The sequence below is a fragment of the Salvia hispanica genome, chromosome 5 (assembly GCF_023119035.1).
Source record: "Salvia hispanica cultivar TCC Black 2014 chromosome 5, UniMelb_Shisp_WGS_1.0, whole genome shotgun sequence".
Lineage (NCBI taxonomy): Eukaryota > Viridiplantae > Streptophyta > Magnoliopsida > Lamiales > Lamiaceae > Salvia > Salvia hispanica.
The window spans coordinates 18,749,899-18,768,006 of record NC_062969.1 but is presented as its reverse complement, the minus strand read 5'-3'; the positions used below and the strand labels follow the sequence as shown (position 1 = coordinate 18,768,006).

Genomic DNA, 18,108 nt, shown 5'->3' with positions numbered 1-18,108 from the left:
ACTATTGGTATTGCGATAGAGTGACTCCCGCAAACATAGTCTGCCTCAAACCATGCGATGGTAGCAACCTGCACATACATGAAACCTCAGAGCCGAGTTGGAAAAGCTTTATGAATATAAATTTCTTACTATTCCACTATGCAATTAATTCATACATATAAGAGGGACTTTTGTACTACTACATCCTTCATCCCACTCTAACTGACTCATTTTTCTTTCAGGGATGTCCCATTCTAGATGACACATTCTATAAAATAGAAATACCGCTCTCTTTTATCTCGCTTACTTTATCCTCTTTCCACTTAATTCACACACATGGCGCAATCGCTAATAAACTCGGCCATATCGCGACGCATGGATACGATCTTGTGGTTCATGGTGTGCACTCCGTTGCTATATCTTGTAGTATAGGGTTCATTATATCTTCGAAAGTGATGGGAGTAGGCATGAAGACGAAGGATGAGAACACCAATGATACGTATTCGTTAAGGATTAATACGTATTGAGAAATAATTTGGAGCGTAAAGAATAAGAATGAAAGGTCACTGGGAGAGAAGAGAGGAGAGCTCACGACCGTGAGAATGATAAAATAAAGAAAATAATCAAATCCTAACAAACTAACTCTTTTCTTAATCTATTCTAGTCTTAACAATTTAAAAAAGAAATCATAAAAATACTAAATATTAATATATAAATAATTAACTACATTCATAGTATTATACATATAAGAATATATTCGAATGAAAAACCTACAACAATATGGAGTACTTAAAATATAAGAATATATTTCGTATAAAAACCCTACAAGGCTACAACAATAAGTTTTGGAAGGCCCAACATTCACTTTTTCATTTCTAAATTCTAACAGCATTCATCGGCCCAACTCTAATTATTGGTCCAATATCACTCTCGCGCGAACACATTTATGGGGAAAACAAAAATATACTGTATGTTTTACTCCACAGCATTAAAATTATTGCGAGATTATCATATATACCAATAAAATATGAATATCCAAAATCAACAAATTAAGAAAAATCTGTATAGATCGTTCTCAATTTCTTTTTGTCACAAAGAAATTGCACCCCATTTACCCCAATTTCTCTAAAACTTGTTGAGTTTTGTTTTGCTATCAAAGCATGTAACTGAACAAAGTAAGAGTGGCCCTAGTAGATTGAATATAAATTGCAAATAATCTTTTTTTATTAAGTCATATACAAAGAAATTATAGTACTACAAAATTTATGATAGTTACTACATAGAAATATCATCCGTTGATAACTATCTTAAATATAATAAAATAAATTATTAATATAATGATTAATTATTAATTTAAGATAGTTATCAAAAATAATAGAATCTACTCATAATTATGGCACATGCGAAGTGTATACGTGCGTAAAAACCACATAAAAGTGTGTGTGTGTGTACGTTAAATAAAATAAGGAGGGATACTGGATACACGATAATTGACCGATATACATTTTAGTATATCTTTTGATGCTAAAAGATATGTGGGACTATAGCACTTCAATAGCACTTCAATAATATTTTATACGTGCCGACTTGCCTATCTACTAGTATATCTAATTTTATTCTTGAAATGATGAGTGCATTAATTCAAAGCCAGCAACAAGGAATTCTAATTCCAACTTTGCAACCAATAATTGTCTTCGTCAAGATTAATTATATATTTATATTACAAGTGACGATTTATTTAGAATTCTATTTATCATAAACTGGCTAGTCTAGAACAGTCTCACATGATATACAAATATTAAGTTTATACTTTATAGATTATATGTGATTTTTTTATTACAATAATTTTATTGATATTCTCTCCCTCCCACTTGTGTCTACATTATCGAGTGACATGAGATGATAAAAGGATTTGTTAGGTGAAATAAGAGCATCTCCAACCATTACATTAAACTCAAACTCATTTTAGTGTGTCACACTAAGGGCTCGTTTGATAGGTGGTGTGGGATATTGTCAAGGTAGGGCCCGATAGAGATTTATGTCCTAGTTATGGAACAAAAATGATTTTGCTTTTGTGTGTTTGATAAGCTAGTTAAATAATTCTATATAAGCCACTTATGTTTGATAGAAAATTTTTATATCAAGATAATAATAAGTATTTACCTATTTATCCTTCTAAAATATTCATTATCCCTAAGGTGCTCTTACTCTACCCTAGGTGGGAAACAACCAAGAAGAGTCTTTCTCCCTCGCCTTTTCTCCCCTCCTCTTTCTTGCAGCGGCCAGCAGCTACTTTTGTAATTCTGTTGGATTAAAATTGAAGAATCTCTTGCATTGTTATATGAAAGATAAAGCAGGCTTCCTTCCAAGTGGATCTAAAAGAGAAAATATATGTACTGAAAAAAAAATCACCTTCTTCATAATCTAAAAGGGAGAAACATATGTGCTCAAAATCAGTCACAACAAAAACATGACGGCTGCTAGCTTGAATTTAGTGGAGCTAATTACCATCGAAATCAACATAATCACGAAAAAAATCGCCAAAATATTCCCCAGATCGGAAAACCTCCATCGGCCGGGAGCTGTAGATCCTCCCTCCAAAAATTAACAAAGACATAGATATGACAACAAAAAAATATACATCTAATGAAATTTTCGTAGTTGCTGGGGTGATTAGCTTGGAGAAAAGTTGGAGATGAAAGAAGATTTGGAGATGGAAGAAGGAATGACAAAGGGTATGAATGGTATAGTTTCCTATATCTGGATACACCCAATACAAGGCGGATTGCTATACCACAAAAGTTGTAAGTTACAAATCCATACATTTCTAGCCAATTTCAGCGGGCCTAGACGGGTCATACCAATAAACAAGGGCTTGTGTGGTGGGCTAAATAGGTTATCAAATTGTCGAAAATATGAAGATATATATCTATTTCTAGGCATTACTAAGTTATCAAACGAGCCCTAATTATTGAGTTTGCTCTAACCATTTACACTAAACTCAAATCCAAAAGAATATTCCTCACCCATTAACATTTTATACTTTTCAATTATACCTATATATTTTATCTAAATTACACACTAACCCCATGACACTTTGTCAATATCTAAAATTAACTTAAATAATGGAGGTATAATATATATATGATTTATTAATTAATAAATTACAAAATTTAGAAAATTTAAATACAATAAAAATTACTATAAAAAAATATTACAACGTACACATAAAATAACTAAACTCAAAATTAAAATTCATTTAAAAATACCACAAGTACCTAAAACATACTACGACGTACTCATTAAATAACTAAAACTCAATGTTCGAAATTTGCATATTGTTCCATAAATGGTCAACTAGTGCATTTTGAAGTTCAAGATAAATACTTTTATTTCTTATTGCATCATATCGAGTTAAATACTCTTGAAATTGAGCATCTTCATTTATCGTCATCTCAACTTCTAGTTGTAGCACCTCTCTAGTATCTTTAACTTTTTGTTATATTAAAGGAAAAATTTATTTTCAAATATAGAAAATGGATATCTCAAGTAAAACAAACTAAAAAAGAAAAAAGGACATTAAATGAGACGAAGAAGTGTTTTTTATTCAATGTTATGACAAGAAACATAGTCCTGCAATCATGTTCATTAATTCATTATTTGGTAGTATAACCATGCATATGTGCTTGTTTGTCTTTATGTGGTTTTTATGTCCACACCCTCCAATTTATTAATCCATTATTGAGAAACTAATCAATTGTAATAACTGTTTTTTTGTCGGTGTTAAGATTTTAAATTACTGTAGGACACCGAAATCTCAACAAGAAAAAAAACAGTCAACTTTAATCATGTAATGAATTTCATTATTAGTATAAAAAGTGGATATGTATGAAGTTAGGTATAAAATGAGCAGTTTACCTTACATTAATAACCAAAAATTGGAAATAAATAGGAATTTATTAAGTCAAGGTGGTCCGAATGCCGTACAGACGTACAGCTTGGGCTGCAAGTTGAACTGGATTGCCATTTTCAAATATAAGAGCATCTCCGGTGGGAGGACTTCCCGCACGTCCTTCCCGTCGCCCTTTCCAAATACACCACCTGCAACGTTATAAGGACTTCTCACTGCACAATCCGCCCTTTTCATTGCCCTTCCCGCGCGGACTTCCCGCAATTAAAAGAATTCACAAATATTCAATTTACGTTACGGAATTAAAATTACATAAACATTAAAAAAAAATTACAATTCAAACAAAAGAAAATTAAAATATCAAAGTCTACCCCTCCGCGTCCAAAGCTCTTCTATGATATCATTCTGAAGTTGTATATGGGCTTGGGTTTGCCGCATGTCAGCAAATGCACACATCTGATCGGCCTCTTCTTGAGGTACCCCCATACGTACATTCGCGGTAGCCACGCCGTGGCTTGGACCGCCCCCCGTAGCATCTTCATTGGTCCACTGAGTCAGTTCAGGACATTCGCTTTCGACAATCATGTTATGCATAATAATACATGCATACATGACATCGTCGATGCTGTCCATATACCACATCCGTGAGGGACCCTTCACTACCGCCCATCAACTCTAGAGCATACCAAATGTCCGCTCCACGTCCTTGCACGCTGCCTCCTGACGAGCCGCAAAGTAGATCTTCCTATCTTCTAATGGGCATCTAATCGTCTTCACAAAGATGGACCAGTTTGGGTATATCCCATCCGCCAAATAGTATCTCATATTGTGCTGGTTGTCGTTAGCGACGAAATTGATGCCGGGACCAACGCCATTGCAATGATCGTTGAACAGGGGCGATGACTGGAGGACGTTGATGTCGTTGTTCGACCCGGCTACTCCAAAATAAGCATGTCATATCCATAGCCGGTAGTCAGCTACAGCTTCAAGGACCATCGTGGGATGCTTGCCTTTGAAGCCGCTAGTGTACATCCCTTTCCAGGCGGCGGGGCAGTTCTTCCACTCCCAATACATACAATATATGCTGCCCAACATCCCGAGAAACCCGTGCACCAAACCGTGCATATCTATCCGCTGCTGGTAGTCTGTGGGGCTGGGATTCTGAAGATACCAATCCCTGAATATCTCTCTAATGCCCTGGCAAAAAAAATCCAGACGCTCGATGGTTGTCGACTCGCCAATGTGGAGGTACTCGTCGAACATGTCGGCCGCGCCTCCGTACGCAGTTGCCTGATTGCGGCAGTGCAATTCTTTATGGGCGTGTGACCGGGTTTGCCAACCGCATCCTCCCTGAACCTGAAATACCCGTATCGATGCTCTAAAGCACTCACGATACGCATAAACAGAGGACGATGCATCCTAAAACGTCGCCGGAATATGGCATCATTAAAACGCGGCTGCGGAGCTAAGTAGTCCTGAAATAACTGATGGTGTGCAGCGATATGGTCCCGAGGTACTATATTTCGACGACTGATCGGCTAAGGTACTGTCGCCTGCTGCTGCCGCTGGATCGCCTGACCTAGCAGGCGATCTATCGCCCCTGTCATAGCGACCTGCAACTCGTCATTATCACTATCACTATCACTATTGCTCCCGCCCTTGCCACTCGTACCTCTACCAGCCATTCTAGATATACTTGACAACCGAAATTTAGATTTAGAGAGAGAAACTTGTTAACACAAGTGGTGCGAATGAAATGGAATTCAACGAGCCGTGTATATAGAGTAAAAAAAAAATTAGATACCTGATGTCCGCGCCTCGCCACAATGGCGGACGTCCGCCCGCCCTTCCCGCGAAAGCCGCGGCCTTCCCGTGTCCTCTCAGGACGTTCGCGTCCTCCCCTTCGAGCCACAATGGCGCCCTTCCTCACTTCCCCGAAGCCTATCTGAAGGGCGACGAGAAGTCCGCCATTTAAGATTCTCTAACTTCCTCAAAGTACATCTCATAATAAATGATTTGATTTTGCAAAGAAAATATAAGTCGAATAAGTAATTTAATGTGAATTCTAACTTTTTTTAATGGTATAGACATTATCTGGTAGTAGTATAAAATAAGAATGAATGAGAGAATTGGATAAGAGTATGGAACGAGTCAAAATGTGCTGAATCATAAAGATATGAATTTATTAAGGGATAAGTTACGAAAAATAGAATGACTTAGATGAACGAACGTGTCCATTGATTCAAGATATTTCAACCGTATTCTTTGTTGAAGTAATGACTAGCTAGATGAACATGTCGTAATACGATTAAATAACAGAAGGTACAGAGAAATAAAAAAAAATAGTGGTATGTATAATCATCCAATAAAAATACGAGCATATGATATATAGCACAAGAATTAAAATAAAATAAGTAGTATTGGAGGGTAGTGAGATCATTATTATTATTATTATTATTATTATTATTATTATTATTATAGTAATAATATAAGTTGTTATTAACTTGATTTATAAGTGTAATAAATTGTGATAATTTTCTATAAATAAAATATTTTTATTTTAATAAGATGAATAAAAATGAAAGTATATATATTTTTATGTGATATAGGGAGTACCACGGTCGGTATGTATTGCCTAGGTCGCCGCAAACATTGACACAATAAGTTTAGTAGCTGCCTTTTATCAACAGAGCAATCGAATTCAAAGCACAAAAAAGTTCAGTCCACTTACCCAAATTAGAAAACATACATTAAGGCGAATTTGATTAATTTTTAATATATTAATTTGACCGTCGTTTGCCTGATCTCAAGAGTGAAGACTAAAATGTCATACTACGTATTTCGAATGGAACACGAATATCAATAGAATGAACTCTTAAAATGGCCCTTAAATTTTGCCATTTAGACTTGTGTGAGTCGTAAATTTTAAAAATATCATTTATAGTTACTGGATTTTAATATTTGCATTTTTTTTTTACTTTTTGCATTTTTTCGATCTAAAATGCCTCTCATGAAGGATGTTTTATTACTCTTTCTCTCACATTTATATAAGTTTATTCTCTACTTTCATTTGTATTAGTTTAGTAGTAATATTTTTATTTTGTAATTGAGTGCTTAATATCTTTCACATTATCTCCATTCAATTATGTTTAATATAATTAATTATAAATAAATATGTAGTACTTAGTTAAAATTTAAATTAACGTGCTAAGAATAATCATTTATTCATGAAAATATTGATTTGTAAAACTTCCTCCAAAAGAGGGGAAATTGCAACTTGCCGAAAATTGTAAACTAGTACTCCCTCCGTCCCACTTAAAATGCAACATTTGGGAACCGGCACAGGATTTTATGTAGTGTTGTTTTGTGAGTTAATGAAGAGAGAATAAAGTAAGAGAGATGAAAAAGTAGAGATAGAGTTGTTTCCATTTTAGGAAACGTTTCATTTTTAATGGGACAACCAGAAATGGAAAACGTTTCATTTTTAATGGGACAGAGGGAGTATATTATATGCAAATGTATATTTCACCTTTATTTAAACTGTAAAAAGAATTAAAATAGATTATGACTTATACTTGAATCTTAATGAGACGAATTAGTAAATGAAATGAAAATTTTGAATTTACCAACACGAATGAGTTAATAAAAAAATATTAAAAATAAAAATTATTTACATGCAAAATATATAGAGAGAGAAATTAAAGTGTGTTAATATAAATGAATTTATAAAAGAAAAGTATAAAAATACCCTGCATGGTTTGGGGGCATTTCGGTTCAAAAAAATAAAGAATGTGCAAAACAACCTACGTGCAAATATCAAAGTTCAGAGACCGCTAATGACATTTTTAAAGTCCAGTGACCATATAAGCGCAAACGGCAGAATCAAAGAACCTTTCAACGATTTTTTTTCTAGTTCACTCATGTAAAGAAATGTGTCATCTTGACTAAGACGGAGGAAGTATTATTATTAACGTGTGAATTGTTGGCTCTTATATTTAAAAATGCTATCACTCTTTACTTCATTAAAATATTAAATTTTTTAAAAAACAATGTAATTTATGATTACTCTAAAAGTGAAGAAAACGCGGCATTTTAGAAAATTTTCTTAAGACTTTTGAAATGTGAATCACTTTTTGTTATAAATTATTATATTTATTGATTCGATTTAGTTTTAAGGAAATAGAATACGTGCTTTATAAATTGATTTTTGTTCTAAGTTAAAATCCAATATTCAAACTTCAAATTTTTTATTTCACTTTTCTTAGTTATATAAAAAGTTGACTTTTTAAATTTATTTTATTACGAGAATTCGAGAATAAAAATAAAGTTCCCTTCTAAATTTTTTTATTTAATTGATTATGAAAATTTGAGAATAAAAATGTGAAAATAGATGGATTGTAATAGGGGTGTGATCTGTTGTTAACTTTTCTTAAGTTGCTAACTTGCTAACTAATTAATGCAATGTATTAAAAATGTCAACACGATAATACTAAAATGTCAACATAAACTTAAGTTGATATTTTAATACATTATGTTGACATTGATATTTAAATGTCAATACAACTTATTAAAATATCAACACAAATACGTGTTGACATTTTAATATGATCGTGTTGACATTTTTAATACACAACATTGATGAGTTAGTAAGTTAGCAATTTAAGAAAAGTTAGCATCTTAACGCATCCCGAATTGTAATATGTGTAGTTTAATTTTACAAAAAATTATGTAATTTATTAGAAGAAGATTAATTTCGTTTCTTAAATTTGAGTTTGAGGGGTCGGGTTAAGTTTATTTTTTTAGGTGGGTTTGATTTAAGATTCTAGGATTAAATTTGGAAGTTGATATTAGGAGAAAGACATTTGTTTGTATTCATTTGGGATGTTAATTCAATTTGAAATTCATGAATATAGGGTTATACTCTCTCTTTCCTAAGATATTAGACCTTTATTTTTTTTTGGGATGTCCCAACATATTTGAGTCATTTTTATTTATGGTAAAAATTTTCTTCACTACCAACTCCACTTATACTACTAAACAACATTTCCTAAATTTCTGTGCCCAAAAGAAAGGATTCTAATATCTAGGACGGAGGAGTATATGGTTAAAAATTTATAATCCAAAAAATTACAATTTGAGGAGCCTTAAACCGAATAACTCGCAATCCTACAGGGTTAGCGTGAATCCGAGCGCGTTTGTCGTTATTGGCATGTCAAGCTATAATTAAATATCACCTATAGTTTTCATCTTCTTATTTCACCCTTTGATTGATATGCGGTTGATTAAACGCTATTATCACCATATAAAAAATGGAGTCCATACCAAAACTTTTTTCTACGTTTGCCCTTGATCACACCCCAAGACAACTCTATTTGTTGATGTTTTTATAAGTACTAAAATTGATTGCATTTGGAAAAATCAATTAAAGAATAGTGAAAGGCAAAATAGGATATCACATCCACATTAGCTTAATGTGATAACTTTGATAACTAAGCAACACATTATATTAAAAATCTCAATACATTGACATAAGTATGTCAACGCAAATTCAGACATTTATATTTAAGACGGTATAGGTGGAACCAGACCCAGTTCACGACGTCGTCTGATTAAGACGAAGGCAGCCAAGGCTATCCGTAGAGGAGCTGCCTCTTGCAATCCGGATATTTGGTGAACGCCAACACTACCCCTACGGTGGAAAGACAAAAATTTGTGGATGATTCGGTTGTTGTAGCCCTCCAACAAAAATTGGGTCTAAACCCGAACACGTCGCCGCCATCACCAGATGAGTAATTTTTTTTTACTATGTGCTTTTTAGGATTTTAATATACTAATTTCTAATTTTTAATTTTTAGGAATTTGTAATATAATTTTTGGTATTTTCAATGAAGTTTTATTAATGAAATGTTTTTTTATTAATTGTATTTTAAATTGAAGAAATAAATGGTGAGACTCATAAATGATGGAAGAAAGAGATGATTAAGTGATCTCTCGCCATCAATTCACGCAAAAACACTTAATGAAAATATTCTGGATAAATATATGTGAATTTTGAAAATGGTTGCAAGTGTTGAATAAGAGATGGTATAAAAAATGATGCATGCTCATAAATTGTGGAAAATATAAATGGATAAACAATGACTTTTGTGGATGATCTTAACTAACTTTCTAAAGGACACATGTCTAGATATGCTCAAGGTTTATAGTTCGGGCAATTAACCATGAAACCGTAATCAGTGGTTATGGTTCCAAATTGGAACCTTGAGATTTAAACGGAACCTAAACCGTCAGTTTTGGAACCGTGGTTCGATTCAGGTTCCAAAATTCAAGAACCGAAACTGTGCCTGAACTACCGATTTCGGACGGTTCCAGACTAGAACCGCGAAAAAATCACCGAAAAACTGTGAAATCGAGCCGGAACCGTAAAAAACCACCGAAAACCGGCGGTTCCGACCAAAATTGTAACCACAAAACACTCTCTCGGTGCAGTTCTGGTTCAATAATTTTGGGCACAGATTTTTAGGAGTGCAAAAGTAGAGAGAAAAAGTAGGAGATGAGATAAAACAAGAGAGCTCTAGTATTATTTTTTTTGACAAAAAAGAAAATGTGTAGCCTAAAAATGAATAATAAATTTTTATTAGTATAATTTAAACTATGACACTGCATGGAATTGACTTGTAGACAAGTCAAGACAGTGTATTTAGTATCGTTGTTACGTGTTGGCGCGTTTTTTTGAGTCACATCCACGTTCATGACCGACTACAAAATTTTGTTGGTTGACCCTCTTAGTCTTACATTTATTTTTTCACTGGAAATTTATATCTCCAAATTGAATTTCTTTATTCGTGGGTGACTCTTCATGGAAGCAGCCTGAGACTTGCGTTCTTTGACCAAAATCTATACACACACAATCAGATTGTATATATATATAGCCTGCTTTCGAATGTTTTTAATTTTCCCTGTATTTGGCTGCTGTTAAAGGCGAAAACTTTTCCACTACAAAGAAAAACAAAGTGCTTAAAAATCCAATCTTTGAATCTTCGTGGGTAGAAATCTTTGAATCAGACCCACCATTTCCATTTTTTCTGCATTCCCATTTCAAGAAAATATTCAGAAACTTCTCACTAGAATTCAAACTAACTCCCCTTCCCCTTCTTGCACGCCTGCTCCTTCGTATTTGAAGGTTTAGAAGACTCTAATAGTCAATTCCATTACTCCTATACATATATATAGGTGTGGATTTGTATCATTATTGCATCCACACATCACAAATAATAGATATCTGACTTCAAGATTAACCTAGGGTTCCTCAATTTTTGGTAAGAGATTCTTGTTTTTTGGATAATAGCATGATTGAATGCTCTTTTTGCTGACATGTGTGTATTGCTTTAGGTGGGGGAGTGAAATTTGATGGGATTATCTCTCTCATTGCTTGTATCAGCTTGGCAAGAAACTGTGAACCATAGGCTTTTCAATTTGGCTTTTGGTGTTGATTTTGGGGGTGGAAAAATGTTGAGAACCAATAGTTTTGGGAAATCAGGAGGGTCTGTGGCCATGACCATAACAAAAGGGCTTAACACCATGACCAGGAAGAATTCCATAAAATTGATCAACTGTGAGCCTGTTAAACTGGTTCTTGAAACCTCACTTTCATTCAAGGACTTGGTTCAAGATATAAGGAAATCAGATGGTGCTAATAAGTTGGTGTCTGCTGTTGATCTCCCGGAGCCTGCTGTAATGTTCTCCCCGCACCCTGTTAGTGAGCTGGATGCAGCTGCAGTGAAACTCCAGAAGGTGTACAAGAGCTACCGGACTAGGCGAAACCTTGCTGATTGTGCAGTTGTTGTGGAGGAGCTATGGTGTGTGTCCATTCTTGATCATATATATTTGTTGCCCCTCTCATGTTATTTGTTTTGCTCACTTGAGATGGCTGGTGATGTGTATAGGTGGAAGGCCTTGGACTTTGCTGCTTTGAAACGGAGCTCTGTCTCGTTCTTTAACGTCGAGAAGCCAGAGACTGCTGTCTCGCGCTGGGCTAGAGCGCGCACCAGAGCTGCCAAGGTTGGATTTTGGATTATTCAACTTACATTTTGATTCTTTGATGACTTTATTTTTGTGATCAGTATTAGAGCTAATTGTTTGAATGTGTTGCAGGTGGGAAAGGGGTTGTCTAAGGATGAAAAGGCTCAAAAACTGGCACTTCAGCACTGGCTTGAAGCTGTAAGTTTTGACATCTATGAATTCCATTTGTCCAAACAAAAGTTTTTTTTATGAATCTCATATTCTGATATATAATGTTGAGTTAGGGTTCTGATGTTATCTCAACTCCTCTGCAGATTGATCCGCGTCATCGTTATGGACACAATTTGCACATCTACTATGATGTGTGGTTCAAGAGCGAGAGCGTGCAGCCTTTCTTCTACTGGCTGGACGTTGGAGACGGGAAGGAAGTGAATATCGAGAAATGCCCAAGAACCAATCTGCAAAAGCAATGCATCACTTATCTAGGACCAGTAAGTCTCTAGTCATCGATGAATCCTCTGCATTCCAAGTTTTGATTCGTTGAGCTTGTACTTACTGAAGTGTATCTTTATGATTCTGTTTCGACAGAAGGAGAGGGAATCGTATGAAGTCGTGGTTGAGGATGGAAAGCTTATGTACAAAGAAAATGGTATGTTGGTGGAAACCGTCGAGGGATCAAAGTGGATCTTTGTTCTTAGCACAACAAGAACTCTGTACATCGGGCAGAAGAAGAAGGGAGTTTTCCAGCATTCGAGTTTCTTAGCCGGAGGAGCCATCACAGCAGCTGGAAGATTGGTGGCCCATGGAGGTGTTCTTGAGGTAAACAAACTAAAGACAAGAGATGATAAACACATCATTTTTCATGTAAACTAACAATGCTGCTGATCATTTGCAGGCAATTTGGCCATACAGTGGTCACTATCTTCCCACGGAAGAAAACTTCAAAGAGTTCATAAGCTTCCTCGAGGAGCACTCTGTTGATCTTGCAGACGTCAAGGTATACATTCGCTACATTTTCCAATCAGTTCCAACTTGCCATGATGATATGATGTGAAAATACGAAGCTTCGCTGATTCGTGCGTTTGGTGCAGAGATGCGCTACTGATGATGACCGTCCTCCTGTTACGAACGAGCTGCCAATTTCGCGGAACACATCACAGAGCAACCTCAGCCAACAGGAGAACGCCACCACACGCGATCAAGACGTTCCATCAATGGAGCCACTGCGTGATCACGAAGATAAGATTGGATTCAACTTTGCCAAGCGTATGTCGTGCAAGTGGAGCACAGGAACTGGGCCGAGGATCGGGTGTGTGAGGGAGTATCCCACGGAGCTACAAACACGAGCACTTGAACAAGTGAATCTTTCACCGAGGGTGGCGAATGGATGCCTTGGCAACTACGGGCCAATCCCTTCACCCCGGCCTAGTCCAAAGCTTCGACTTTCTCCTAGAGTTTCGTACATGGGACTGCCCAGTCCGAGGACTCCCATAGCTGCAGCTAACTGAGGAAGAGAAACACCTTCTTCAATAAGAGAACTAACTTAAATCTTTCTTCTTTTATTCAGTTAATAAGTTTGTAAATGTCTCATTTGCATGCCAAGTCTTCTTTTTTCCAGTTTTGGCTGCTTTTGACCGTTGCAAACTAAGGATTAGTGTGATGTATTGTTTCATTTTTTTGGGTGACGAAATTCATGTATGTTAAGATGTTGGACAATTCCTCTTGTATTGAAATGAAGAAACAAAGCTACAAAATACAAGGTGCTTACAAAATACATATACACACACATACATATAAGCGAAATTTCAACATACAAATACGAACACACACACGTGAGCACATTCATTTAGTACAGTTTATCGTTATTTTGTTTTAAATTTATTTAATATATTTATTTTTATTTTAATACATTAGTAACGTTATTAATTCAACGAATGTAGAGTTGCCAAATGGGCTGGAGTTGATGCTGGCATAACGTCATAAGTATCGTTATGCCGGAGTTGATGTTGTATCCAATATATGTTTTGATCAAGCTTGTATTGTACATCAATATATCTTGATGTTATTCCCAATATATGTTATGATCAAGTTTATATTGTATATCAATATATCTAGTTGGAATTTATTCTATACAATATACTTTCTACTTCCACGAAAAATATACTTCATTGTGAATGATATGAGTTTCAACGTGCAATTGGTAAAGTAAGAGAGAAGATAAAAAAGTAAGATAGAAGTGGTGTTAGTGGAATGTGAGGTCCATATTATTAGTAGTGTTTAATTGTGTTAGGTAACAAATGTAAAGTCTTTTTTTAAACTTGGTCTATTTTTCGTGGACAATCAAAAAATGGCAAATTTAGTCTATTTTTCGTGGACGAGGGAGTATAAAACAGTTTCACAACTCTTAGCACTCTTTAGAAAAAGAATTAAATTGAGCGAGTAGCGGTCTTGATTAAGTAATGATCTTATACGATCTTAAACACGAGAAATGAATAAATAGAAAAAGTGCCAGATTATGTGATCTGGATTTGTATAGTAAATTAATATTATAGTGACATCTGAAATTGGACTAATTTAACTAAGTACGGTCTATTAGAACAAAATGTATTCACATCTCATTATATTGGTAGCCAAACTCATTAAAAACTACTTCATCCATCCATGGAAGATGATCTATTTGTTGGGCGGCAAATTTTTTTATGAAACTTTAGTTGTGTTGAGTGAAAATAATAAAGTAAGAAAGAAGAAATAAAATAGAAATGAAACATTAATTCAAATCGAAGTTTCCGTACAGACCATACAAAAACTTTAATTTGTGTGTTTAAATACTCCCTCCGTCTCATTGGTTCAAATCGAAGTTTCTGTACAGACGGTACAAGACACTTCAGACGAGACATCAAGATAGAAGAAAATTGGTCCTTAAACAGCCAAAGAGGGTACTACCATTTGTTAGCAAAAGTCGCGTTTGTTTTATGTATCGAGGAAAAAACACAAAATCCACATCCAGTTAACCATAAATCTTTACCAGCCTTGTAAACAAATGTTCTTCAGACGAATGCATGATTAACTCAATTAGTGCCTTCTAAATCCAGTCTTATCGGACCTCAAGAACTCCCTGTCGAAGAAGATTTACCCCTTTCCTTAGCATATTTGGGAAGTGAGTTCCCAACGCTAGGATTCTTATATCCACGCTCGATTTTGGCTCTCTTAGGAAAATACAAGTCATCGGGGTTAAGAGGTAAGGAGCCAGGATCAAGTTCAAATGAACCTACCGGCACTCCCTCTCGTTCCGTGCCAGTCAATTTGAAACTGGGAACACAGTGGGAGAATTTGTACAGCTCTGTCAGCCCTATCAGAAATGAATTACTCTCACTTTGGTCTGCTCTCTGGAAAAGGCTCACAAATCCACTAACCTTTTCCAAATGAGCAACTTTTATGCCAATACCTTCAGCAAAATCAGAGAGCACCTCTACAATTTCATATCTGAATTCCTTATGATTCTCTGGGTTGGAACTCCAACTGATGCCCCAGTCTCTGAAAAGAGCCCAGACCTCGCCTACTCTCGGGTATATGAAAAAAGAACCTTTCTTTTTGCCTTTTATACAATGCACTTGATGAGAAAGTGACAAGCATTCTGATATAGTATCAGGTTTACCAAGTTTAAAGCTTCCACAACCAACAGGTAACTCCCTCTCTACCCATCTTTTACAGGAATCATGTATAGGAACAGCTTCCAGCCATGTAATATGCAATTTAAACGGAGAAGAGCGTACCTTCCTCACCTTAGCATAGAATCTTGGCATGCTATCGAACGTATCATAACAAGCCCAAAACTGATTCGCACAAAATAGGCTTTCATCGTGCATCTTCTCAAAATTGTAAAATTCTGGATCAGGACACTCCAAATAGCCTGTATCTGAATCATTACTTGAAGATAAATCTATGTCAGAGCTTTCAATTTCCACTACACTAGACCCACTGCCAGTTTCGCCTCTGATCTCATCTTCTTTGTCAGAGCTCTTATTCTTTTCCTTCAAACCTTCTTTGGGGTGATCAGCTCCTGTCTCTTTGTTTTCATTGCCATCCTTATGCTTCACAACATCTGCCTCTTCGCTTGTTTGAGCTCTCTTAAGAGGTCTAGAATGATAATCTTCATCAGCTTTCTTGTACGATACATGCTCTAGCTCAGTATCAGAATCATCACTGTATTGTATCACTAACTTCCTCACCCTCTTCTTGCCTTCCGTCCCGGTCTTCAAATTTTCAGCACTACTAGCTACCTTGATACTCTCGGAACAACCTCCTTTTCGGACACCTGCCTCTGGTTGAACACTTTTCATGCTGGCATCCCCTTGTGATCCAGCTTTGATATTTTGCACACCATTTTCCCGATTTTCATGACTAGTCTCTTGAGAACTATTAACTTGTGATCCAGACACTGAAGAGATATTTTGCAAACTATTTTCACGATTTGCCGGATTAGTCTCTTGAAAACTATCAACGTGTGATCCAGACACTGAAGACACTTGGATATTTTGCACACCATTTTCATGATTTTCCGGATCAGTCTCTTGAGAACTATCAACTTGAGAACTATCAACTTGGTGTATATCAGGTTTTGATGGCACATGCTGAGAGCCTTGGTTCCCCGAACTAGTTGAGGAAACACAAGGAGCAGTCATTTCATATGCATCAAAACTCTTATGGCATTTGATGCACTGCAAACATCTGTTGATATATTGTCTCAGATACTGGTAGATTACTTTGCAGAACGGGCATTGTGTCCAGAAAACCGAGGTAGAGTCCGTATTTTGATCTCGATTCAGGCTGCTGAAACCATCAGATGCATTTCTGTTTTGAGCACCATATTGATTATTTTCCTGAAAGCTTCTGTTAGTCTGATGATTCGGAGGGTTTGTAGTAGATCCGGACCAGGCATTTATCTTACTGTCGTATGCATATTTCTTTGCTGGATCTGAAAGCAATGCATTTGCTTCACAAATCAACTTAAAAGCCCCCTCAGCACCAGGGAATTGATTCTTATCTGGATGCAGAATAAGTGCTAGCCGGCGATATTGTTTCTTGATCGCAGCCTCGTCATCCGACTTTTCAACTTGAAGGATTCCGTACCAGTCCTTTTCGGATCCTAGAATAATTTTCTGAGCTGAGCAGTGCACATCACAGATGCTCAGCATCTGCGTAATATATTCGAGTTTCCGGTAGAGGTTTTTTCCCTTCAAAGCAATCTTACGGGCGCCTTCGAAGTCATTGCTCTGCATCTTCTTCTCAGCAATTTCCTTGGCCCTGATAGCCTCATCTTTGTTGCAATCCATTGAAAATAACCTAATTTCCAAATTCAACAATGAGCTATCTAAGTACACCACACATGTAGATTGTCAAGTACTTCATCTTCAAACAATTCATGAACATTACTTACAACATTGTGTAAGCTAACAGTTTGATGTCATTAGTAAAATAGAAATATAACATAACCGCAAGGCACAGCCAAATACCCAATAATTGGAAAAACACATATAAATAATAGTAGTAGTAGTAATTAATATTCATAATAACTACTAAACCTACTCAAAATCTAGGAGATCAATTCTATCTCAAAACAATTACCAATAAACAAGACTCTGTCAACAACTAATAAATAACTAAAGATAATGCTGGAAAAGTGAAGAAGCCGATTCGTATCAATAAATTTCCCAAATAAAACTTATTTTATTCATAATATTTGCTTATACTATTAAATTCTAGTAAAAGTGTAATGACTAAATTAACACACAGATTGCCAAAATCCAGAAGTATATCAACTTTACTTAAATAACTGTTGTCGTTAAGTATAGAACAAGATTTATCCCTGCAAATATGAAAAAGTCTCATCTACCTCAGCTGGAGGTATGAAAGAAGAGTGATGTCATGATATAGCATAAAAACAGTATAATTGAAGAAATCACGCTACAATAAACGCATAATATAGAACTAATCAAACATTTCTGCACTTCAATTTTCATACTCCGACTCAAAATGCAGAGACAGAGTTAACGAATCTCACACCATGCAACCAAGTAACGTACCTTATGTGTGGCTTCAGAGAAAAGAGTTAACGAGTGAGAAGGGAGGTGAATGTTTCCATGTAATGTTTCAACGAAGATTTGTGCAAAAGAGAAGGGATGAAAGGAAAGAGAAAT

The 18,108-nt window shown here is 35.7% G+C and overlaps 2 protein-coding genes across 2 annotated transcripts; one reads left to right on the top strand and one right to left on the bottom strand.

The window, feature by feature from the left end:
• Window positions 1-10,847: 10,847 nt before the first annotated feature.
• On the top strand, window positions 10,848-13,667 carry LOC125190348 (IQ domain-containing protein IQM1-like). The gene is made up of 8 exons (XM_048087627.1): window positions 10,848-11,208; window positions 11,282-11,748; window positions 11,836-11,950; window positions 12,044-12,109; window positions 12,226-12,402; window positions 12,500-12,730; window positions 12,807-12,908; window positions 13,003-13,667. Exons 2-8 carry the CDS (start codon window positions 11,300-11,302, stop codon window positions 13,417-13,419), a joined length of 1,557 nt encoding a protein of 518 aa, XP_047943584.1. The 5' UTR covers window positions 10,848-11,208; window positions 11,282-11,299; the 3' UTR covers window positions 13,420-13,667.
• A 993-nt stretch (window positions 13,668-14,660) lies between these two features.
• LOC125187629 lies at window positions 14,661-18,108 on the bottom strand. Its single transcript, XM_048084250.1, has 2 exons — window positions 17,995-18,108; window positions 14,661-17,254 (listed from the first exon to the last, which is right to left on the bottom strand). Exon 2 carries the CDS (start codon window positions 17,242-17,244, stop codon window positions 15,016-15,018), a length of 2,229 nt encoding a protein of 742 aa, XP_047940207.1. The 5' UTR covers window positions 17,245-17,254; window positions 17,995-18,108; the 3' UTR covers window positions 14,661-15,015.